The sequence below is a fragment of the Sparus aurata genome, chromosome 4 (assembly GCF_900880675.1).
Source record: "Sparus aurata chromosome 4, fSpaAur1.1, whole genome shotgun sequence".
In the NCBI taxonomy this organism is placed as follows: domain Eukaryota; kingdom Metazoa; phylum Chordata; class Actinopteri; order Spariformes; family Sparidae; genus Sparus; species Sparus aurata.
Window position 1 is genome coordinate 30,513,797 of NC_044190.1, and position 24,977 is coordinate 30,538,773.

General features: G+C 39.6%; 2 protein-coding genes across 2 annotated transcripts; both read right to left on the reverse strand.

Moving 5' to 3' along the window:
• Window positions 1-5,017: 5,017 nt before the first annotated feature.
• On the reverse strand, window positions 5,018-9,779 carry krtcap3 (keratinocyte associated protein 3). Its single transcript, XM_030413642.1, has 6 exons — window positions 9,626-9,779; window positions 7,891-8,075; window positions 7,144-7,203; window positions 6,858-7,055; window positions 6,568-6,702; window positions 5,018-6,293 (listed from the first exon to the last, which is right to left on the reverse strand). The coding sequence occupies exons 1-6, from the start codon at window positions 9,636-9,638 to the stop codon at window positions 6,222-6,224; spliced, it is 663 nt and encodes a 220-aa protein (XP_030269502.1). The 5' UTR covers window positions 9,639-9,779; the 3' UTR covers window positions 5,018-6,221.
• A 486-nt stretch (window positions 9,780-10,265) lies between these two features.
• Window positions 10,266-24,465, reverse strand: LOC115580154 (nuclear receptor-binding protein-like). Its single transcript, XM_030414134.1, has 18 exons — window positions 24,300-24,465; window positions 23,514-23,921; window positions 22,603-22,725; window positions 22,209-22,310; window positions 21,973-22,062; window positions 21,657-21,697; window positions 21,431-21,525; window positions 20,788-20,871; window positions 20,132-20,190; window positions 19,948-20,046; window positions 19,671-19,803; window positions 19,137-19,227; window positions 18,716-18,766; window positions 17,870-18,005; window positions 17,628-17,681; window positions 17,378-17,441; window positions 13,418-13,473; window positions 10,266-12,914 (listed from the first exon to the last, which is right to left on the reverse strand). The coding sequence occupies exons 2-18, from the start codon at window positions 23,748-23,750 to the stop codon at window positions 12,855-12,857; spliced, it is 1,575 nt and encodes a 524-aa protein (XP_030269994.1). The 5' UTR covers window positions 23,751-23,921; window positions 24,300-24,465; the 3' UTR covers window positions 10,266-12,854.
• Between the last annotated feature and the right edge of the window lie 512 nt (window positions 24,466-24,977).

Here is a 24,977-nt window from a genome sequence, read left to right on the forward strand (position 1 = left end):
AAAATAATTAAATAGACTGAGTAGTCTAAACTTAATTTTCAAGGAAAATCTACTAATTTAAATATTTTGAGTTACTATGACATTTTCTTCCTTATTGAGTTAATTCAACTGATACTTTTGGTTAATTAAAACTGATTTGCAGATTATAAATATCATTTCAATGTATAATTTCACTGTTATTATTTCTATTTTTCATCATTGGTGCCAGGTCTGATGTCTGTAACATCAGTTAAGTTAGCGCGTACGGTGAGGGTATAAAAGTCCAACTGGTTTATAGAAGCACTGTCTTTTTTGATTGTGAAGTGTGAACTAGAAAGACAATATATGAAGGAAGAACAAAGCAAGACTGGAGGGGCTCAGCACTAAAATTGTAATGAACCTGCCAACTGGGTCGAGCAGTAGTGTTTTCTGACAGATAAATGGATAAATAATAGCTCATCCCCACTCCGAAGCAGAAGGTGGCGCCTGTTCAGGTTTAGCTTAATGGCCAAAAGTACTTTTTAGTTATTTCTTATTTTGTCTTTAATATTAACAGTGTAGTGTGCAGAGGGCAAGAAAATCTTATTACTGTAATAGTAGAAAATGTTTTACCATACGGTAAAATTCTGGCAACCACAGCTGCCAGTTTTTTACTTTAAAATTAACAGATTTCTTTTTTTACAGTGAAAGGTCCTGTGACCCATCGGCAATAATTTAAATAAAAAATTCAACATTTTCATCAATAGGCTCCATGTAGACTTGCAGACATTTTTGACAATAGCTTCCAGGTCATGTGACCCATTGATGCAACATCAGTGCCTAATTGACTTCCTATACAGGTAGAATGAGACAAACCTCTTTTAACTGGATCTTTTGCTGTTACTATTTTTTATGAAGATTTTAAGAAAAATCTGCATTTTTGTCAATAGGCTCCGTGTAGACTTAGCAATTTTGCTATACTGGTTGAATGAGACATACACTATTTTATTGGATTTTGGTGTTTCTGTTTTTTATGAATATTTTTAATAAAAATTCCAGATTTGTATCAATATTCAATAGCTTTCAGGTCATGTCACCCTCTGAGTCTAAATCAATGCCGATACTTGTTCAGTGAGTCATGGGAAAGTTACTTAAAATCCAGTCTGATTGTTTATTGACTGATTGAGTGTGGGAGGAAACCGGAGCACCCGGAGGAAACCCACGCAGACATGGGGACAGTGAGCAGGCTTTACACAGACAGAAAGAGGCCCAGAAAAAAGCCAGTACCTTCTGCTGTGAAGCCACAACATCAAAATTGACCACAGAAGCCACCATGCTGCCCTAATCAATGGAGGAAACACAGCAGCTGAAAGTCTTCCTCAACCAAGAGACAACGCGTCTGAAGCAGTTCTTCTTCTTTTTCCCCTTCTTCTTTGTCCTGGTGTCTTCTGAAAATCAAAGGCCATTTAAAACCCCAGCCATACTTCAGAATGCACAACAATTCAGATGCAAGTGGAGGGGAATGTTACTTACCACATGTGGCTGAGTCCTCAGATGTCTTCCTGTTACTGTTGGTGTTGCTCACTGAGGACTGTGACGTCTTGTTCAGTCCAGACTGAAAACTAAACACACACAAGACAATGTGAGACTGTTAAACGTGTAAATGTCATCACATCTCAATGCTGCAACAAGGAATTTGGAATTGTTGTGGATTCTGGTGGCTTTTGAGCACCAAATCGGTATGATCATTAAATTCATAACCAGAGGAAATAATCTCACCTGATGGGAGGGAATGTTCTGTATTTCTGTTATGGGGCATTCAGGCGATATGGGGACTTTTACAAGCAAATATTGACATATGATTGTCTGCAATCAGATCTGTCCCTGAATGAGCTGCGTCTTTTCTTTTTTTTCAAACATATTTTATGTTTGTAGGAAAAACCGGAGCACCCGGAGAAAACCACGCAGATACAGGGAGAATGACCAAACAATGACAATTTTGATTGGAAAACTTCCCAAAAGCCCTGAAAACCATGCGATAGAAACCCTACACAGAACATTACTTCACACATCCCTAATCCTCATCAACACAAGAAGAACGGCCGCTGAAAGTCTTCCTAAACCAAGAGACAACGCATCTGAAGCAATTCTCCTTCTTCCCCTTCTTCTTTGGCCCGGTGTCTTCTGAAAATCAAAGGACATTTAAAACGCCAGCCATACTTCAGAATGCACAACAATTCAGATGCAAGTGGAGGTGAATGTTACTTACCACATGTGGTTGAGTCCTCAGATGTCTTCCTGTTACTGTCGGTGTTGCTCACTGAGGACTGTGACGTCTTGTTTAGTCCAGACTGAAAACTAAACACACACAAGAAAAGGTTTGAGTGTTAAACATGTGAATATCATCACATCTCAAAGCTGCAACAAGGAATTTAGAATTTTTCTTGATTCTGGAGGCTTTTGAGGACCAAATTGGTATGATCATTGAATTCCTCCTGTAATAAATATCTTAATCTAGCTATTGTGTGGATTTGGTTTGGAAGTGAGTAAAAGATAAAGGCAAAACATTGTGATACTATTTCTGATCATCTTACCTAACTGGAATCTCCTGATCTTCCAGCAGCGTTGAGTTCTCGACTGAACTGTGGGGTAGAATCAGGATCGCACCTGATGGAAGAATTTCTGGAGATGGAGTGCAGTCATCTGGTTGGAAGATACTGCTGTCTTCATCCCTCGGTGGAGCAGCAGTAGGCTCACTGACTGTACTCTCCTCATCTTCCAGCAGTGTTGAGTTCTCGGCTGAACTGTGGGGTAGAAACAGAATCGCACCTCCTGACTGAATTTCAGGAGATGGAGGACAGTCGCCTGGTTGGATGTTACTGCTGTCTTCATTATCCAGGACTGCGGTAGGAGGCTCACATTTAAACTCACTTAAAGTCTGGACACTAAACATGAAAACACACACACAGAATTATCTTGTTATTGCCATGAGGTACTCAGGTATCCAGGTCATGGTACATCTAAGGGCTGTATCCTAGGTAACAGTTTAAGATGTTTCACCTCTCATTCAAGAGGATTCTTCAGTTCTTCACACACACACACACACACACACACACACACACACACACACACACACACACACACACACACACACACACACACACACTTACTTCGGGTAGATTTTGGTGATGAATGGATGAGTGAGGACTTCACAGGGAGTGATCCTGGAAATTAGGTTACCATAGCAGCATGTACATCCAAGTACAAATACAATCAAAACATAAAGGCAAATATAGAAACGGTAAGAAATGATAAAGTACTATATACAATAAGCAAAACATAAGATGGCGCTGTGTTTTTAGCTTGCTCGTAAACATATAGACTGATAAAAGATTAAATAACTTCTGTATAGGCCAGAGAAGGTTCATTGTTGTGCCTTGATCCTCCAAAGTCCTCCGTCCGTTTTTGTGAAGTAAAGCTTTGCTCGGTCACACTTGTCAAGAAGATGGTCCGCTGGCTTACCAAGGAATTCAACAATTTCCAGCATCTGGAGATTAAACAGAGAATTACATCAAAATATGCAAGAGCTTGCAAAATATTGTTCCGACGAGGGCAAAGTAATGACCCGCCCTCATCTTAATGGCCTGCTTGGTTGGGTAAGAATATAAGGGCAGGCCAATCAGAGGCCGAGCAGGGCAGTTTATCCTGGAAAGCTTCTGTTCTCTTTGCGACAAAATGCTAATGCTAAAACCTCAGATTGTAGCTAAGGTACAACAACTGTTTTTCATTCCCTATTTTCTTTATTTTCATACACTCATCATACTGGTCGGATGTACATAGAGCCTTAACTAGAAAAAAACACAAGCACAAATGAAGACATACAAGTACAAGTAATTGACAAATTGTCTGACTATAGTGGAAGAGTTACTGTTTCATATTCACTGTATCCTTTGAACAGTTCAACACCACAGATCATCTCGAACATGACACAGCCCGGGGACCACATATCGCTGGCCTCATTAAATTCACCGCCCAAAAAAGCTTCTGGGGACCTAAATGTGGAAGAGAAACATTACAGGATGTTTACACAAGAACATGTTACAGGGAGGAAGCACACAGCTGCTTCTTCATGGTAAAAATAGTAAACTACTAATTCTCTCCAGTATAATAAAACAAATAATCTGTTTTACGTGTATCGTAATACTCGCGGTTTGACGTTCTTGGCCTGTGATGTGGGAATGGCCAGACCGAAGTCTATCAGCTTGACTTCAAAGGATCGCAGGTTGTGATTATCCATCACAATGTTGTCCCATTTGAGATCAGTGTGGATCACCCCGATCCCCTTCAGCGCATCAAATGCTGTGGCCAACTGAAAGTACAAGGTAGGTTAGAATGGACTCAAGCCTAAAACTGAGTGTACATTGCTTTGCTCTCCATCTGATGGTGCTGTGTTCATACCTGCCTTATGCAGTCAAATAGGCTTATATCCAATGTCTCAAACACAAGCGCCTTTCCACATATGGTCTGAAAACATTCAATATAATTGACAAAGGTTGTGGCACATGATCTTTTTCAGAATGGGGATCTGAAGACACAGGCAAGTTTGAAATGATTCGTTTTTTGCAGTTGATTAATATGTTCGTCTTGGAGAGCGCTGAAAGGTAGAGCTTCATCTTGTGGTGCTTAAAACTTAGTGTACAAAGGTCTCCTTGTCAATACATTTCACCACTTTCCCAAAGAAGCCCTTTCCCATAACTCTAACAAACTCATATTTACTGGGGAGTCCGAGGGGACGAGATTAATTGGATTTAGGTGCCATTTCTCTCTGACAGTGCTGAAACAAAACTGATGAAAAGAACAAGAACGAGAAGTTATTTTCACTCCCTTTGAACATAACCATGTTTCAGATATTGTGCCATTGTGATATCTGACAAAACATGTTAGACCACTGTTTTAGGTCTTTACATAGATAGGCATGCATTTACTTCATATTCCACGTTTCATTAATCATCTGATTGTCTGAGGTCTAAGCTAATATTAATAATATTAATATTGCAAATGAAAACGGAAACACAACAATTTATTTAGCAAAAAAAAAAAATGTATAAGACAATTGTTCATTTTTCAACAGCTTCCATGTCATGTGACCCAATGATTCAAAACCAATGCTAAATTGTATTACTGCACAGGTTCAATTTTAAGGGGACTTTTGAAGAATAAGATATCCCTGTGATATGGCATTTCAATCTGAACGTGAAGTTATAAGACCTACTGTAACTCTGGATGCACACAGAAAATGATTTAAAACATTGAGCCATTTCAGTTTCTCTAATATATAAATTACATTTCACATAGGGATGTTCCTATGAAATTCAAAAGAAATTCTAGCACAAGGCCGACAACAAATTATGACGTGGTCAAAAAAGTTAAAAATAACAAATTTACAAAATGAATGACAAACAAAAAAACATATCAAACACAGTACAGTTGCTGTACCTAATAATAATAATAATAATAATTATTATTATTATTATTAGCTAATAATGCAAACTTTTTTCAAGAAGGGCAAATTTAATAAGTCAAATTTAGTTTAAAGCCACATACTGTATCTAAAGGAGTATAAAAGATCATTTGGTACTTCATAGCAAACTGTACAGTTTACATGCTATGACTTCACATTCAAATTTACCAATGATATAAGCAGCTTGCATTAAACATAATTATATATGATGATCGGTATGTTGGCAAACATTGAGAAGTGGTTTTCGACTCTGGACAACAATACAATATTAAAAAACATTTAGACCAATAAAATGTGTTTTGCCGACATAAATGTTCACACAGGCTGAAAAAGTGTGGCTGGATATAAAAATCTGCTTTTTTCATAAACAAACATTGCTTCATATTGATAATGGATGGAAACTGATACGACAGCATTTATATCTCGTTGTAGCTTTCACACACGTAAATACACACTGAATATCCATTTTGGAAGACAGGTGTTTATGTGTTTATGTGAGTTTTAGGATTCTTCGCTGTAAATGATTTTACCCATGTGTGTTTCATCAGGTGTAGATGCACTGAGAGGAACCCAGCTATATTCTGCACACAGCTTCAGACACAATATAAACTGTTTGGTTTATAAGTGAAAGTGACACTCTGCTAAATCTGCTAGTCTCGACAGTACAGGTGCAGCGATGCCTTTTGGGGTTTTGGCTGTGCTCGTTTACATGGAGTGATGTCCTTCCTGCTTTTTGCTCTGTTTAGGCGTCAGGGTTTGATCGCTGTCCAATCAGGCGCTGGCTGTGGGGAGAGCGCTCAGCATCTTCCTCCAACTACAAGAGAGAATGGAGGGAACACAAAAGTGAAAGGGGTTGTTAGTTTTTATTTTTATTTTGGGAGACAGACAAAGTGGGAGGAGATAAGTCAGGATAAATTGTATGTGTGTTTGAGTTAGACCAGGCGTGTGAGTTTGTGTACACTACTGACTCAGACAGAGATTTAGGTAGACACCTGCCTACACACACACACACACACACACACACACACACACACACACACACACACACACACACACACACACACACACACACACACACACACACACACCTCCTCTTTGATTAAGCGTCTCCCGCAGGGTGCCAGCCCTCGGAGAGCCAATCCAACGATGAAGCACCAGACAGACAGTCCAGCCTCAAACGCTGACAACAAAGCACAAGGGATCCACAGCGCCATCGTGGTTTCCTAGGGGACAGGAAGTGATGTAAACGAGGAAGAAACAGTGTGAAATAGTATAACAGTATGAGGTTGAATGTCTCTCCTGTGATGCTTTTATTGAATTTCGAGCCTCAACGGAGCGAAATGGGAAGAATCGGAGAGAATGTGAGGTTCGTACTCACGTAGATTCGTGTTGAATCAAACGGGCATTTGGCACTGACAGGTGACCGAGCGTTGATGGGCACTCCCGTGTCATTACATCCCAGCATCAAGCCCTGCCCATTGTTGACAACGGTGATACTAATGGCCAAGAGGAGCCCAGTGCAGCATGCTGCTGAGACGAGGGTGTTCAGGAATGATGTAATTAGAAGTCCTATATGCTGGAGACAGAGACAGAGACATCTTATAAAAACAAAATGAATGACTGAACTGATCATATCAGAAGCTGAAAACAAATGAAAATCTTACCAGTTTTATCACACGAAGGTTCCTCGACAGCAAGATGGCAATAATCCCCGACACAATGCTCTGTGGGTTTCAAATGACAAGACGATTGTTTCAGCTCAGCTTTGCCACTGAGGAGGGTTTGTAATCATGTGCAGCAGGAAGTAATCCTGGCCCCAAGGATGTGAGGCGGCGTTTTCTAGTGGCGTGCCAAGCTGAGAAGACTCAGATTCCAAGAACAGAAATTATTCTTTTAATAACAGTAAGTGAGAGTTCAACCAAAGGGAAGCCAGTAAGATATATTTTGTAACTTGTCTTTTTGCTCTGTCTGTTATTACCTGTAAACACTGTAATAGCCCGTTTGGAGCACCTAATATGGAGAACATATCAAAGAAAAGGTGACATCAACACCATCTAATCATCAACAGCTGCCAGTTGATCCGACACCACAGTGTAATGAAGCCTGCCCGAGGGCAACTAGTGAAAGAGTCTGAAAAACCAGCTCCATCATAATGGGCAAGTTCAGTCATGATTGGTGAGAAAAAGTACACAACATTATACTGAGCTAACAGTGCAAATCACTTTTCATGCCAATTTTGAATATATACTGTGTGTTGTTCTGATGACGGGACCCACAGAGACACAGGAGTGGATTCAAGACGGTTACTGATGGTGAAAAGTTCTGATTAAATATACCAAGACTGCTTCCAGCCTCAAGCACCGAGGGTTCGACGTGGAAACAAAAGATGAATGTCTTGACTGTTAACTCACCAGCAGCCCGGAGGTGACGGAGATGATGTTGGCCACCGTGTATTCAGTGGTGATGTGCTGGCTGGGTTTGGAGATGTGGCGGAGGACATTGCCGTGGACGATAGCGCCGAGGATGAAGTTAATATGGCCGACCAGGATGAGCGTTAGTCCATTTCTCATCAGCCTCCTCTGCCTTTTGGTTTTATCTGGATGACAGAAATAAAAGAAAAACACTGAACACTTAACATTTGAGAGTTTGAATGCAATAATGATTTCTCTTCTCTCCGGTTGGAAAAACTATGGTGACTGCAATTTACTGCAATTTCTTGTTACATACTGGCCCACATATAGGCTACAGAGATATATCTGCAGTAAGTAAATATCAGCCCTGTTGATTTATGGGTCTAAGCTCTATGCGATATACATTTAAATAAGTAGGCAACATATATCACATGCTCCGATGTATATAATGTACGTATTAAATGAGAACAAAACTGAAATTATCCTATTCAGACAAAAGTTCAGGTGTGATTTTTGACCTGACTCTGAGGCGCACGTAAAGAGAGTTGTGCAGTCCTGTTTCCTTCAACTCAGGAAACTTTTATCTCATGCTGACTTTGAGAAGGTATTCCTTGCTTTCATTTCGTCTCGGCAAGACTACTGCAACTCACTCTATACCGGTCTCAGTCAAAAATCGATTTCACGTTTACAACTTGTTCAAAACGCTGCAGCCAGCATTTCAACTGGCACTAAACGCAGGGACCATATTACCCAGTCTTAGCACACCTGCACTGGCTACCGATACGTTTTAGAATAGATTTGAAGATTGTATTGCTTACTTTTCAAGCACAGAAAAGGAGTAGCCCCCACAGGAAGGCACTCCCAGTTGCCAGTCGACAGAGTGCCCTCTTAGTTAGGGAACTACGCTTTGAAATAGCCTGTCTGAGGAAGTTAGGCTAGCAAAATCAGTTTTTTCTTTTAAATCTTCATCATGTTGTCACCTTTTCTCCGTGTAAAGCACTTTGTACACACTCTTTGGAGGAGTGCTATACAAATTAAATTATTATCATTACATATTAGGGGTAGACCGAATATCAAAAGGCCTTCATTTTGTAAAGCAAACATAGAACTACTTCACTCAATTATGTCAACTGAAGTAAAAATGAAATATTATATTAGTATGATATTTTCATACAATGATAACATGTGATTTTCAGCTGAAAAGGAAGTCAAAATTGCCCACAAACCTCACACATTCCAAATAAAACACTTGCAACGAATTAGTAGTTATTCTAACATTTCAGAATTCATGCTTTTTTGTTTGGGTCTTCTAAATGCTAACACAGTCAACAGGTTGGTTCACATGGAGGCCGTTACTCTACAGTGTACTGTTAAGTCTGGACAAAGACATTTGCATAGAAAGGCTTCCCTCACTCTCTCTGTGAGACCTGCTGTGCACTGAGACAGTCGGAGAGAAGAGGAAGCAGTGGATGGAAGTGATACTTAAAACCTTCAAATTATTGATCTGCTGCCAGTCTCGTTAAATGTTGACAGCTCACTTCCTAGAGTAGAGTAATCTACACGCACTAACAGCTCACACATGCAGCGTTGTCAAACTGAAAGCGTATCGTACCTGCAGGCCTGATGCCTTGTTACACCCGAGGAGGGAGAACTAACGGCGGACACATGAAGCTGTAACATCACCACATGCGTCTCATCAGGTGAAACTAGCATCTATAATCGGACAATCACTCACCTGCGGTGCACATCTCTGCAGTGTATCACTCGTTTCACTTTGAATAAATCAACGTCCGCAATTTTCGAGTACCTGTCCAGCGCCACAGAAACTCCAACGTCCCTCTGTCCACTTCCTGTATGACGTCAGCAGACTCACCTGTGGATCACCGGCAGCTTGCTGGACGCTGAGGGGCGCAACAGTCTGTACACATTCATTACATGTAGTGATGGGATGTAACTAAGTACATTTATTTTAGTATTATAATTAAGTGTATGATTGAGATATTTGTACTGCGATATTTCCGTTTTCTGTATACCTTAAACTTGCATTCTACATTTTTTTTTTCTACACTACATTTTTGAGGCAAATATTGTGCTTTGTACGTGACTAACTTTTTTTGATAACTTGAGTTAGTAGTTAACTTTCAGATTGTTGCATCAGAGACAAAGGAGGACATTTTTTAATTAAAGTACTATTCGTTTGGGCAACTTACTCTATTACCACAGACATTTTATTAACAAGATATCTTTACTTTTACTCAAGAATGACTTTTGCGTCACAAGACCTAAAAAAAAAAACCCAAAAACAGAAAAACACAATAGCACAAAAAGGATAATTTCAGGAAATCTTTCTTTTAAAACCTGTCAAGCAGACAAAGTCAAGCATTTCACACATTTATTTGAAAGAACAGCCATACTTTGACCGGATAAACGTCTCAGATAAGACACACAAATTTACTGACATTCATGTCATATACAAAATATAAGACTTTCCAAATGTAACCAAGAGCTCACATCCTCAAGGACAGGCTAGAGCTGCCCACCCCTTATGATTATTCAATAACCAGTTTCAACACCACCAATACTTTGGGTGGAAAAGAGAGAGAAAGAGAGAAAAGAGAGAGAGAGAGAGAGAGAGAGAGAGAGAGAGAGAGAGAGAGAGATCACATTGCTTGGTTTTCACCACTTCTCTACACAAGAAGTGGTGTACTTACATTCTCCTGGCTGACTTTAAAATCTTTGGAGTATACAATCTTACAAGTTTACAAATACACATACAAACAGGAAATGAAGTAAACAATGTATGAAGAAGGACTACACACAATGCTACACATGTGATGTATAGCAACAAATTGCAGAGTGGAGCGCAAAAGAAGCCTGAATAGATTAAAAAAAAAAAAAGATATGAGTGGAGATCAATGGATTAATATGATCTCACCAGAGAGGTAAGCGACTTAACATAACTCAACAACCAGCATCAGAGGAAATCTTTGTCTGCAAGCTCATACAGTAGTAGTTGAATTCAAATGTTACTATAAGACACTATAAGGTAATTTCAAAACATTGCTGAAAGAAATAGTATCGAAATTGTTGCTTTGTTGCACTGAGAATGTGTTTTTTTCTTCCAAGTAAGATACTGTATGAGCTTCCAAACACAGTAGTACCAGTAGTCCATAACAAGTTCTGAACCAAAATGTCACACAGGTAACTCCCTGATCTCAGTACAGGTCTAAACGAGACCTGCATGATGTCATATCCTGTACTTAGCCTCTGCACTATATGAAGGGTAATGTCAACCCACCAGGTCCCAGTTTTATTACATGGGGATCAAATGAAAACAGTAGGAATAGGAGCAAGAAGAGTTGTGTATTGGCTCAGACGCTCAACAATGTGGTCTCCATGTGACATCACAGTAAACAAAAGGGAAGAAAAACATGTAATATACAGTATCCGGGACATAAATAAAATGTATGACGTTCGGGAGTAGGTCCTCTTTCTACAGCATATGGCAGCTGAGTTCAGTACACACGTCTCACATGAATGAATTTTTAAAGGCAGAGAAGCATGTGTGAACCCAACAAGCAGCAAATGGTAAAACAATGACTAAAATCACAAAACCAAACTGAGAAAAGAGGACTTTAAGGCTTGTGCGGAAGAGTTGAGCAAGTTATACAGACAAACACGCAAACGGAAAATTCAGTAACACTGACTTCACAGTACCTCAAAGTAACCAGGGATCCATTTTTTTCCAGAGATTATTGGCATGACGCTTGCCACAAAGGCGTTAAAAATTATTACTTATGGGTATTTGTCTTACTGAGAAAATATGCACCAATGCCATCCAGTTTCAAACTAGTACGTATATTCAAAGGGGAAATCTGTCACGTTATATGTCAGTGTCCAGTCAGTGTTGATGCTAAATGTAGTCAATCGAAGCAATAAATTCCTCATTATTTTCTGTGTTGACTGAGAAATAGTTATGCTCCTGCTATTTGAGCTTATATTGAGCCTTTGTGTAGCCAGGGAGCATTCTGCTGCTCATTAACATAACATGTTCTCTTGCTTTTAAAATAGTAAAATAATTCCAACAGCAAAAATGACATCCAAAAAGTAAGAGAACTCCGTAATCTCGGTCAACATAGCACGCACAAATTGATTTATGAATTAATTCACTTCAACACTGACTGGACCTCCACATAAAACACAGCAAAATTTCCCTTTAACCTGTTAAGATGACTGGATGGTCTAAACACATTACAAAAGTCAAAATGACACAAAATGTTTGGTCATATGAGGAAAAAACTAAAATGAGAGGGGAAACCAAATTAAGTGGGGATGTAGAAAGATGAGATATAATAGTATAGTGATAGATTTGCTGGTGGTCAACAGGTGCAGAATCGACTATTAGAATTTAAAAGTCAAACAGTAGCAAGAGCTGAGTATGTGGTGTGAGTCCAGTGGAGGCCTAAATCAGTCTGTATTATGTTTTAGACAATTCATAATGTAAACACCTCACACTAAAATACAACTGTGCGTTTGAGGAAAAAGAGAGTTTCAACATAAAGCTGCGATGAATCTAGTCAGTACTCTTGTGATTAAGTGTCTGTTGCAGCATTAATGAGGTTCACCTTTTAATTATACTTAACAGCCAACTTAGTAGCCATCTCATTCAAAACAATTCCACACATATATGTATGTTTTGACTTTTAAAATAAAAATGTGAAATCACTCCAGGTGGCTTCTTTGGAGTCACCCGGACTCTAAAATTGGCTTTATGTTGAAGGTTTTGTGTGCTTTAAGGAAGTTTTAATCCCTAAAGTAAAGGAAAAACCCACCGTTTTGGTCACAGTACCACCTAAAGTTAAGTAGAAAAGACATAAAAAAAAAAAAAGAAACTAAACACAGTCACCGAGTTGAGTAACCAAAAAGAACATGTAACTGGGTTAAGAGAGTGTACTAATGTGTCGCTAATGAAGAGCATGGCTGAAGGATTCTTCCAGTAGAGAAGCTATTTTCTGTTGGTCCACCTGTAAAGAGAGAATCAAATATTTTTAAAGAACCTAGGACGTCAGAAAAGATTCACTTGTCTGTTAGACAGTGGAGATATGGCTCATCACCACCACTGAGACACATACACAACTCAGTAAAACAGTCATGGCATGAAAATCCATTAAGAGGACTGAATCATAAAGACAAAGGTCTACATATACTCTCGCCCACAGAGCGATGGAGTGACTATTAAGCATAAATGTGGGTAGATGAGTGGGCACAGGAGTGTATATGTAGCAGTAACTGTGATAAGGCTCTTAAAGGGAAAGGTGGGTGTGTGTGTGTGTTTGAGGGTATGTAGGAGAGTCATCGGGGTCATCTCACCTTTAAAAATCAACAGAATTTTCACAGTTTTGTGCAGAAATAGGACACAAGTATCACCCACACATTTGCTTGCAGCTTTGCACGTGTACACACATACACACACACACACACACAAACACACACACACATATCTCCCTTTGACAGACAAAGCACCCACCTCACTGATTAAGCCCAGCTCCACCAACTCTCCAGCCAACTCTTGAACATTCTCATCTGAAACACACACCAGTGAGTTAGTCACAATAATTCATAGAGATGTAACATCATCTTCACATCAACTCTACCAATCACTCACTATCTCCTTCTGAGGAAAAGGTCAGGCTTAGGGGAAATACCACAGTCAGTAGATTTGATCCAGATGCTGCTTTTAAAACCGTTTTCCACTAACAAACACCAAGTTGCAGTTACAAGTGTTGCACTTTGCATCTCTAAACCAAATACGTGTTTTGCTAGTGCCAAATTAATTGTATATTCTCATGAACATCTAGGAGAGCTTTGATTAAATCATATCTTATAGCACTGAAAGGACAGAGTGGGACTTATCTAGCAGGAGAATGAGAAGTCAAGCATGTTTTAACAAGCATGGTCTTCATTAGGCCATGACCTGTTAAAACACGTCGCTGTTTAAATGTTCCTCTTTAACTTTGTCATTAAAGGCTTACTGATGTCATGGCTGCCCATTCTCTTTCCCTCAGTTTCAGAGCCAAGATTTTGGTTTCTGGGCTGATATTCTGACTTTTGCCTTTATTTGACCGTTTAACCTTATGAAAGAGGCACTACATGTCTGGCGAGACTTCTTTAAAGGATCCACATTCAACAGTTAAACGGGAACAAATGTATCTAAGAAAAGGCACCGATTAAGATTACGCCACCGAGAGTAGAGTCAATAATCCCTGTTACAAGGCAGCTGCAAAACTTTCATTTTACAAGATAACTAACTCTCTGACTGTGCTATTCCTCTTACATTGCATGAAAGAAATGACAGTACTACAAGTGAACTACAAAGCGCCCCAACTGAAGACTAAACAAAATATCAGCAGCGCTGCAAAAAAAGATGGGAAAAAAAACACACAACCACAAACCGGACTTTCTAACATAAATTTTTCCTTAACTTGTTCCCCTGAAAACTTTAACTAATATCTTTGCGAACCTCCTTTCAGATTTTTCAATAAATGGATTGTATTTACTACAAGTGTTGTTCATTATTATTTTAGACACTGCCACAAATTAAGACATTCTTTGACGGTCTCTTGTCAGTGGGGGAGTTGTCATGGTCTACTGCTTTTTAATAACCTGGCTGTCTATTAACAAAAGTATCAGGAATGTGGCTGGGACAAGACAAACAAGAGGAGGAGATGGATCATCCAACCACTTTGACATTAAGTAAAGAAAAACACCAGCACCCCACAGCTATTGATATTGGAGCCGAGGGAGAGGCTTCCTGCCTTGTTTCCGCTTTGTGCTATCAAATTAAATTATCTGACAAAATGCGGCACTAGTTTTGAGGAAAAAACAAGCTTCAATGGTGAATGATTTAGAGCAGGGAGCAGGAGAGCCACTCCAAAGGCCAATGGGGTGAAATTCAAGTGGTTCAGTTAGCTAGTGACCCTGCACGTTGTGACTTTGGACTTTTCCGTGTTGATAAGGACAGCTTTAAGAATATCCCCTGATAACAGCAGGAGGGACTGTTTACAGAGTGTACAGGGTGTGTCTATGAGACAGACTAGTGTGTGTGTGTACATGGATGTGAAGTTAAGTGTGTGTGATAGTGTTATTAGGTTGTGAGTGTGCAAGAGAAGACATATGATGTGAGAAACAGTTGGAGAGAGATACAGAGCCAAAGACATTAAGTCAAGTTAATATGAGTGAGTGTGTGTGAGAGAGAGTGTGTGTGTGTGTGTGTGTGTGTGTGTGTGTGTGTGTGTGTGTGTGTGTGTGTAAATATGCATGTGAATGAGAGACAGGGAGATGAAAGCCTGGAAAAGAGATGGTCAGATCTTGACACAGGAGGTGACAGCTGTCCGCTGCAGCCTTTCACAGGCCAGGCATTCCCCACAAGCCTGCAACATTATACATGCCTACCATACCTGCGTGTGCATGTGCACATTGGATCATACTGCCTACATTATTCTGACCATTGAAACAGTTATGTTGTATGTTCTTTTCTCATTTGCCTTCCTCTGGTTCAATCTTCAATTTTAAAATAAATAAATAAAATCAAGTTAAGCAAAAATTCCTGAATTTGGCAGAGAAATGACTGTTGTTTACAAAGACGGTGTTTTGAACAGATTTCATGTTCGTTGGGGTTTAAAAGCCACCCTGGTCATTAAAAAAACAATTTTGGAAACATTTTGTTTAATTTTTGATTTGGACAATTTGTTGGACAATTTGTCCAAAATAGAAGTCCAAGGTTTTCATGACACGAAAGCGACAGTCAGTCTCCAAGCCTAAAATAAGTCTTGCATACTGTATATTGTGACGCCATCAAGTTGTGAGCTGTCTGGAATCTCACTTTTCCTTTCCTACATGCCTCAGTGCACACACATGGAGAGGTGCTGTACATTAAAACTCTGTGTGTGGTAAAATCTGAGTACTGAGTACAGGGGGACTATGCAATGCAGTAATTCACACAGAAATAACCATTTCATTTATCATCACCTCTAGTAAAATGTAACTCTACCATTGGCCTTAAACCTGAGCTGTAAACCTACCTGCACAAAAGATATGTGTGCAAGACGTGTCACTCCCTACCATATCCCAAAAATGATTTTACACACATGAAGAAGTGCTTAAAACAGGGATAAAACTTGATGACAGACACTGATACAGGTCTGACATTTAACAATATCAAATGATCTCCTAACTGCAGGAGCAACTGTAATATTGACTAAAATGTCAAAGGTAGATCCTTATTTAAAAATACTCTGCCCTATTTTGTTTTAGTGCCGAAAACAAACCATCCAGCTCAAGTCTGATGTCATGAAGTCTGATTGCGAACATCACTGTGAGAGAGCTCGCTGAGACTGTGGGCACACTGCAACAAAGTGGATGTTAGGGCTGAACGATATATCGTTATCGTATCTATATCTAGATATGAACATTCAAGATATTCATATCGAAAAAGCAACGATATAAACGATATAGATTATCCCGCTCGCCCTGCACGTACAGCTCTGGCAGTCCCAACAAACATCCTTTTTCCGATTGCCCTTGAATGCACCGCTAAGGCCAGCCAACCACAAACCTTATTTCATGCTTGCTGTGGATCGACAGCTGAAGCCAACCAATGACAAACATACGAGGGCGGGAGTGAGGGAGACGGAGACTGAGACGCACACACAACTTAGCGACTTTCTAGCTAGTTTAGCGACTTTTCAGACCCTCTTAGCGACTTTATTTCTGAAAAGCGACTAGCAACAAATTTAGCGACTTATTCAGGTCATCAGGGGAAAGGTGAGAAATATATTATATTGTAATTCTCCTGCTGCTTAGAGTCATCACAGTCTGCGGCTCCCCTACAGCAGCGCCGGGGCCTCTGCCCTCCCGAGCGGCTGCAAGCGGCAGGTGTGTGTGTTGAGGGCCGGCTGTGGCAGCAGGAGTGGACGTTGCGGCCGCTCGCTCTGTAGATTTGAGACCGTATAGCTGCCGTCTACGCTGTTTTGATCTGTTAATTCTCTGACTTCTTAGTCTTTCTAAATTCCACTGGTACTTTACCAGCGATAACCTGAAGCTGCCGAGTCTCGATCTTCACTCTCACTCTTTCTCTCCAGATTAGGATGTCATCGTTCATCTTGTAAAAATGCACATAGTTCGTTTGATCTTCTCCCTCCCTTTACTGTTGTTACTTCAAATATATTTGTCTCTGTAGTGAGTTTGTGATTATTTGGTAAAGATTTCTCTATCAACCATTTGTATATGGCTTAAAATAAACTCTTTATTTTTCTGAAAAATGCTTGGTTTTCACCGAACCTGTAGTCATATCCTATCGTATCGATATCGAGATATCTGGCATGAATATCGAGATACAACATTTTGTCCATATCGTTCAGCCCTGGTGGCTGTATCAATTAGGTCACAATGAGAAAGTGTCAGTGGGTGATAGAAGAGGTTGTCTTACGAGGTAACATGTCACAGCTTAGATGTCTATTCAGTTTATCCTCCAGTTTCAGCAGTAATGTTAGCTATAAAGAGAAAAACAGACAACAGCAGGCAAAATGATGGTTATTTTCTTTCTTTCTTTCTTTTTTTTTTCTCTGTATGGTTAGGAAATACCAGCAATATCTTGCTGCTTGAGGGTGACCTATATGCTGCATTTGGATTTAGTTAAACATTAGCTTATTAAACCAGAAATATTGTAAGAGACTTACATGATACTTTGCTCCCTCCTCGACAGCTTCAACGTTACACTGCATATGAATGACCTGCCAAAGAAATAGAGAAATCCAAATATGAATGGTTTTAGCTATAGTTGATACTTTGCGCAGTAAATATACTGATTCAGTGACTGATCCTGAAAAAAAGAAATGTAATCAGGATGATTACTTGTGAAATGTCCGCAATATGCTTCCGTCTTTCTTTTATGAGATACAATATTATGAGTTGTACAAACCCGCCGTGTCTCAAGCTCTGCAGGTTCAGGTGTGGGGGACTTGACCAGGGGGACGACAATGGGAGATTTAACAGTCTCCTGTTGAGGCTGCTGAGGACAGGGCAGCCCAAACGCCGTCATTGGATAAATACCATTCCTGGTCCGGGGAAGGAGGGAGAGACAAATAAATGGAGAGGTGAAAGAGAGGGGATATAGGAGTTTGAAAAGAGATGGGAGTTTTGAAAAGTATTGAACATTTGAGGTAGGGAAAGTACGAAATGAAAGAAGAAATTAGGAACATTTAAAAAGCGTTACTTTTTTAAACAAAATTGCCACATTGATACTAAAACATGTATCAGCATTGTTTATTTGTAAATAAACAGTACCTGATTGTCTTTCTATATCAATTAAACTTTAATTCAAAAATACTTTGTACTTTTCAGTGTCTCACAAAAGTAACACAATAGTCAATAACTATTAAAAAATAAGGAATTCCTTTTGGATTTTAAAATCATGGTCCACCTGTGATCAGTTCACTTCTTCGATCATGATTTCATATCATACAGAAAAAAGGTCATAAAGTGACAGCTAAAACAAGCAGAAATTCTGCTATAAATTCAGAGTAACAGTCAATTTTAAAGGACGGACAAGTGAGGAGGATGGACTGGCTGCACCACAACATTTTTTTAATTTGTCCAATATTGAATGTTTAGTTAAATCACATTAAAACATCAGGATTATTGGTTTAGAAGACGATTATAACAAAATTAATTAATATCATATTTCAAAAGATGATGGAAGATAGACCACAACAGTCAGATAGTCTAATACTGCCCCCATGTGGTCGGATAGTGTCTTGCTTCATACCTCACATCCTCCAGGAATTTGTCAAGCTCCAAGGCAGGAAACTGTGAAAGTCTACAGAAAGAAATAAGAAATCAAATAAGATTATCCACATTGAGGGTCTTAAAACCATAGAATATATTTTGTATTTTTTAATTTACACATACAAGCAATAAAACACAGATAGGACACATAAATGTACTTTTGATAACTTGGTCTGTCATTACATTAATAACACATACTGTATCTTCTTGTGCTAAACATATTTAGAATGAAAGAATAAAATGACGATGTTGCTAGAGCAAAACATACCTCAGACATTACTGTATCTTTATGTACCTCTAACTGAACTACATTGTATCTGAATGACTGCTGCTATCAATCGTGAGGTGTCTAGCTGATGCTGACTGCCACTTAAGTGTGGATACCGGCTTCTTGTCCTTACTTGAGCTGAACGTCCTCTTTCGTCTCAGCAATGACCAGGTTGGGGTCCAGGTTCTTGGTAATTTCCTCCAGGGCGTTCTCAGGAATCATATCTGTGAATTATAAATCATTATAGACTGATTCGGTGGTAGTGGTTGTTTGGATGAATGCTTTTAAACTTATACTTGTTTTAATTGATGGTATTTGATGATGTGTAAGAGGCAGGATGTGTGTCTGTAGGCTGCAGGATGTTTGAGTCTCTTCACTAGCTAGTCTTCTTTGTCTCCCTTCCACTTGGTGCTCTAAGGACACCATGAAAGACCCCTTCTCCAGTACACAAATATTTAACTACATTACATTATTGGATATAGGCTCAGCTGCACCTCTTCCTGCTGAGCAAGCTCACAAGTTTCAACTCTAGCTCAGGTCACGTACTTGCTCTGTCTTCTTAAAGACCTTTTCAACCTGGTACCCATTTATTTCAGTCAAAAACCAGATAAAACAAAATTGTTTTTGTGTGTCATAACAGTTTTGTAAGTTTATGTTAAAGACTCACGTTGGTGGCTGACAATACAATGTGCAGCCAGCAGTTTTAGCAGCGGTACTTCAAACAGAGCCTGGTTAAACAGCAGCTCTCGGGCTGTAGGCCTTGTACTGGGATCACACTCGAGGCACTTCTGGATTAACTCCTACAAAAACAAACATCTGGGTCACACACTGCTGGACAAACCTCTTAGATACACAAACCAGACTTTCCAAGACACGTTATAAACAAACACAGAGCTTAATATGCCTTCATCTTTCAAAATACTCATAAACATGTAAACACATACCCTCTGCAGTGGGTCCTCCAGTAACTGTATGGCATTGTTGATGGCCTCTTGAGAAACATAAGAGGACTCGCCATTTCCCTGGATTTCCAAAAGTGCCATCTGCAACACACCAATGCACATGTTAACATACAGTATTGCATTGGTAAAGGGCTCAGTCCATTCCGTCTCGTCTAATGAGTCTCACCTCTAAGGCACACATGCCAAATGAGTAGATGTCTACAGCTGTGGTGACATCATCAACAGCTGCAATGAGAGAAAGAGGAAAAAATTGAAAGACATGTTATTATAAGTCAGTCATTACTTGGAACATAGACGCAGTAATTACACCAACTTGTGTTTGGTCTGCGATCCTAGTGAAACAAAATGTATTTAGTGCTCGGTATGAAACACAAATTAGTTTTGAGTACTGATCAATGTATGCCCATAGCAACGAGTATTGTTAGCAACTCAGAATAACTACATTTTGTTGGACCATTTATTTTCCCAGAAATATTTACAATAACAATAATATTTCTGGGACATATTATTGTATTATAAATTACATAAAAAACACACAACATACACAAAAAATAATAGACGATAACCTCTGATTATTGTACGGAAAGCCCTGCTAGTAATTCTGGCATCATGTTGGTTAAATCATTGGTGACATTCTTAAGTTGACAAAAATAACCATGTAAACACAGTGGGCAATATTGAGGTCTGCAAAAATGATTGAGATCATGTACACACATAGATTAGTCAAACATATATGTATGATAATATATGTATGACAAGTCGCTAACGGAGTTATCATGACAGGCCTTAGATAACACAAAGTGTCATTTGGGGGATGTCTACCTCCGTATTCTGGGGCAAAGAAGTGCAAGTTCTTCTGCTCTTCATGACACGTCTTCACATGGTTGTTGATGGTGTCTGGGGCAACTATAATGCAACAGGAGGAGAGAGCATGGCACATAGTCAGTAGAGAAGTAGGACAGAGAACAGTGAGAAAGAGGAGTATGAAGCAGGAAGATGGAATAAACAGTACAGACCGAGGAAGTAGGGGAACACAAAAAAGAAAATATGTGATAGAAAAAGGAACAAGAGGGATATCATTTTTACTTTCAGATTGTGTCAACTACAGTGTTTGTGTTGTTGGTTTAAAGCTGTTTTTTTAGATAGAGCAATGTGGAGTGAAGCTTTGGCTGGACTTGAGTCATTGCAGTATGTATACACAACAGTTGCTTACAAAAAACATATCACACACCACTTCATTGGTGCGGGGTTATTCATTTAATAACGGAAAGTGATATAAGCTCCATTTTTACACAAAATAATCTTGAATATTCAGTTAAAGTGGTGCTGTGTAGTCATGGAAATTAACTGTATAATAATTTGATATTTCCAGTCCTTAAATCCATAATTCAGTATAATTTGACTCCATTAACAGCACTTCAGCTCCAGTACTAATCCCTCCAGGATGAAACCAGTGTAACTATACCTGATCCAATCTTGATTAGCCCGTTGTGTTGGATGAAGATGGTGTCACAGGTCAGATTGCCATGGATGATGGGAGGGTCACATGAGTGGAGATAACTGCAGTACAGGAAAAACAGCCAACAAATACAAAATCTATTAGAAACTTATTTGATTGTTTTCCATGAAGTGCATTTTTCTCTTGGGGAGCACATAGAATTGAACATAATGTCTGAAAATATTAAACTGACCTGAGAGCAGACAGGATCTGTGTGCACCATCTCTTCCAAGCCTGTTGGACCAAACATCTTATCAGAATGCTTACTAGCTGGTTTCCAATGTGAAGTTACTTTGACTTGGATGTTATTCAACTTTGCTCCAAATGTATATGGCATATGTGCAAAATGCAGATCCTTTCCTTGGCAAACAGTCAGATTCAAATTTATGTGCTTACAAGACTAATCATGCTGGCTCTTAGCCATGCTGTATTAAAGGGATTGTACTTTTCATAAGATCTGTTCGTAATTTACAGCAAGGTTTTCATATCTACATACAGCCAGTCATTACCTTTTCATTCATGGTTTTGTGATTCTTCTTTGTCTTCTTCAGAAACTGCTTCAAGCTTCCTGATGACATATATTCAGTAATGAAAATCACCTGAGGGAGAGAAAGAAATTAGGGGAAACCTAGTAGGCTGACATCATCAACTTACTTTTGAATACTGCCAAAAGATTCAACAACAAGCCTGTGTCAATGTTTCAGTTTGAAGTTACGGTTGATGTTTTTGCAGGTCTGAGACTCACCCTAGCCCGGTTCTCCTTGGTGTCGGCCCAGTACTTGTGAAACTTGACAATATTTGCATGTTCCAAATGTATCAGGTTATCAAATACTGCCTTTACTTTCTCCTAAAGACAAAGGGAAAATAACATATGATGAAGCACAATATGTTATAGGGCACATTAATTACAGAGGCACATAAAGACAGATTCAAATAACACAACAGTGTTCCTGTCCCTTTTTTACCGTGTGAGGTAAAATCTTCACAACATCACGATGAGCTGACTGAATATTGTTTACTGTCCCAATCCATATTGAGAAGAATTACAGCTAAAGTCAAGACTACATAATAATCAGTGCATAATACCAAAGCGGAAAACTCTGACTGTTTTATTACCACTCTGTCACACTGGGCCTCACCTCCAGCAGTTTAAAGTTCTTCCTCTCTGAGATCATGACTTCATTCCACACAACCTCGACCCCTTCCTCTGTGTCCATGGCCAAGTATGCTGCGTCTATCCCTGGGACATTACGCTGATTCACCTACAGCAGAAACAAACAGAAGAAAAAAAACCTATGAGATAATACATTTTAACAGTGACATGAAATACAATACATGTTGTATTGTATTTCATGTTTTTCGAAAAAACAGCTCACAAGAGAATTAACAGGAAAAACTTGAATAGCATATATTTACTGACATCATCCTCCTCTAGTTTCAGATGTAATACACTGTCCTTTCTTTCTTTCATTCTTGCCATTTGGGCGTTAAATTCAGATTCTGACAATGACAAGCCATTTGTAAGAAAACTTCCTCAAATAATCGTGTAGGTACCAACTTGTGAGGAGCCATTCCTTTTTGGCACTTGGTTAAATCTATTGGTAGGATGACACACCGGCTAGATGAGTATAGTGTTGCCGTCAAGATACTTGATACCTGTGACTTATACAGTCCCTCTGACCAATAACATGAAAAGGGTAGAACAAATATTATCTTGAGTTTGCCAGTTTCTTGAGTCTGATAACATTTGGTATGATTAATTACGATAATTACGATTTCGAGATACACTCAAATCTGAAAGGCAGAGATGTGGTATGTGAGAATAGAGCAAGGCCATGATGATGGGCCAGCAGAAAAAGATATTTACATCCTTAAATGTAATGCAGTTTTTAACCATAGGAAAAATCTGCATCTGTTAATTCACCGTTAAAGTCAACTGAGCAGCATGAGTCTGATGTCATCAGGTCCAAGAAGTCACTTTGGATTGACATGGAGAAATGTGATGTGTCTCATGATAGCTTCATGGCACACATGACGTGGAAGAAGTTACCTCCTCTCTGCGTTTCTGCCAGCGGCCACAGGGACTCTCTTCCAGGATTTCGGACTCATCTTCACTCTCATCTTCATCCTCTGTCGCTGTGGTGGCAGGAGGCTGCATGGAGGCCACAGGCGAGGGCACAGATGCTCCACTCGGTACCTGATGAGTACTACTGGACACGTGTCCTGCTGTGACCTCTGACATGTTCCCCTCTTCACCTGGAGCTCCTTTCGCCTGTGGATCCGACATCGTGGCACAAGTCGTATGCTCGCTAGCTTTCCTTCTCTCGGCTCCAGCTCCTGGGCTGCGACAAGTGATAGGGAGCCTCTTTCTTGCCTTCTCCTCTCTGTTTGAGCTGTTCACACATCCATTTTCTCCTCTGTTCTGGCTTTCAACAAGGTATAGCTGAAGGAGGGAGGACTGTAAACAAATGACACATGGAGAAGGGAAGTGGGGTCAGATGGATACTGTTACCTTTTTGCAAGAAGCATTACAAGTACTTCCCCAACTAGTTCCGAAGAGCTGAGAGACGAGCATGTGTCGTATGCTATACTAGTAGACTGTACTTAGAGTCAGAGCGACTTTACTGTCACAGGACACTAAAACATCTGTCACTGAAACTGACTGGCCATCGTAGCTTACTTAGCTAGCTGTTGAGGGCTCTTGCTAATCTTCAGCGTTAGCTAAGAGAAGTTCAGCCTCCCACTCCTTAGCTAACTTTCACGGCTAACAAGCTAATGGAAGGTAAATAAACAAATAGCTAGCATAAAGTTAAGTTGCAATGTACAAATAGCTTACCGTGGAACAGAAAACTAGCAGCGATAAAAGAGCCGTGGGTTACATACTGATGAAAAAGCACTAAAGAGAGACTCTTTAAAAGAAAAAATGCTAGTTCGTCATAAAATATGTTGTTGGCTTTCAAGTCCCTTTCTCTTAGCAGAAGTGGGAGGGGCGGGGCAGTGCTTTGGGAGCGCTTGTTTGCGCACAGAAAACGCAGTGGTGTGGAGTTACTAGTAGAATACACATACAGGGTTTGAATGTATGCACGACAAATGTGGCATTTATTACAACGTACAACGGATATATTATTTTGTTTAATGAATGTACTGTCTGAGTAGCCTAGTCTGTAGAGTTCCGTTTAACGTCTCCCGACGTACTGTGTGTTTGTTTTAACTCCGGCTCAACAACGTTCAAACACCATCGCATAATTTGTGGGATCGCGCGTCACTTCTTCAGCTAAAATACTATTTAAAGACGTTGAAACGACGCTCAGTTCAGTCAATGAGTATTATATATTTTTTGCGTCCCTTAAAACGTTTTTGTTTTTTTAAAAAAGCGTAGTTTGCCGTCTCAATATTAATTTCCTAAAATCAAGCGCACTGGTTCTGATGGTGAGCAGCCAGAAGAACAATCAAGATAGTTAACCCCCGTTATACTAGTGTGGTGGGAGCGGTTCGAGGAAAAACAAAGAATAGA

Bases quoted from the DNA above. Each gene is read 5' to 3' on its own strand.
- LOC115580154 (XM_030414134.1), bottom strand. From the start codon at position 23,750: ATGTCGGATCCACAGGCGAAAGGAGCTCCAGGTGAAGAGGGGAACATG. The intron at 22,063-22,208 runs GTGAGTCTCAGA...TCTCTCCCTCAG, and splicing joins CCAAGGAGAACCGGGCTAGG to GTGATTTTCATTACTGAATA. The intron at 18,006-18,715 runs GTATGAAGCAAG...TCCCCGGACCAG, and splicing joins AAATTCCTGGAGGATGTGAG to GAATGGTATTTATCCAATGA.
- krtcap3 (XM_030413642.1), bottom strand. The intron at 7,204-7,890 runs GTGAGTTAACAG...TGAAACCCACAG, and splicing joins CCGTCACCTCCGGGCTGCTG to AGCATTGTGTCGGGGATTAT. The intron at 7,056-7,143 runs GTAAGATTTTCA...CTCTGTCTCCAG, and splicing joins ACCTTCGTGTGATAAAACTG to CATATAGGACTTCTAATTAC.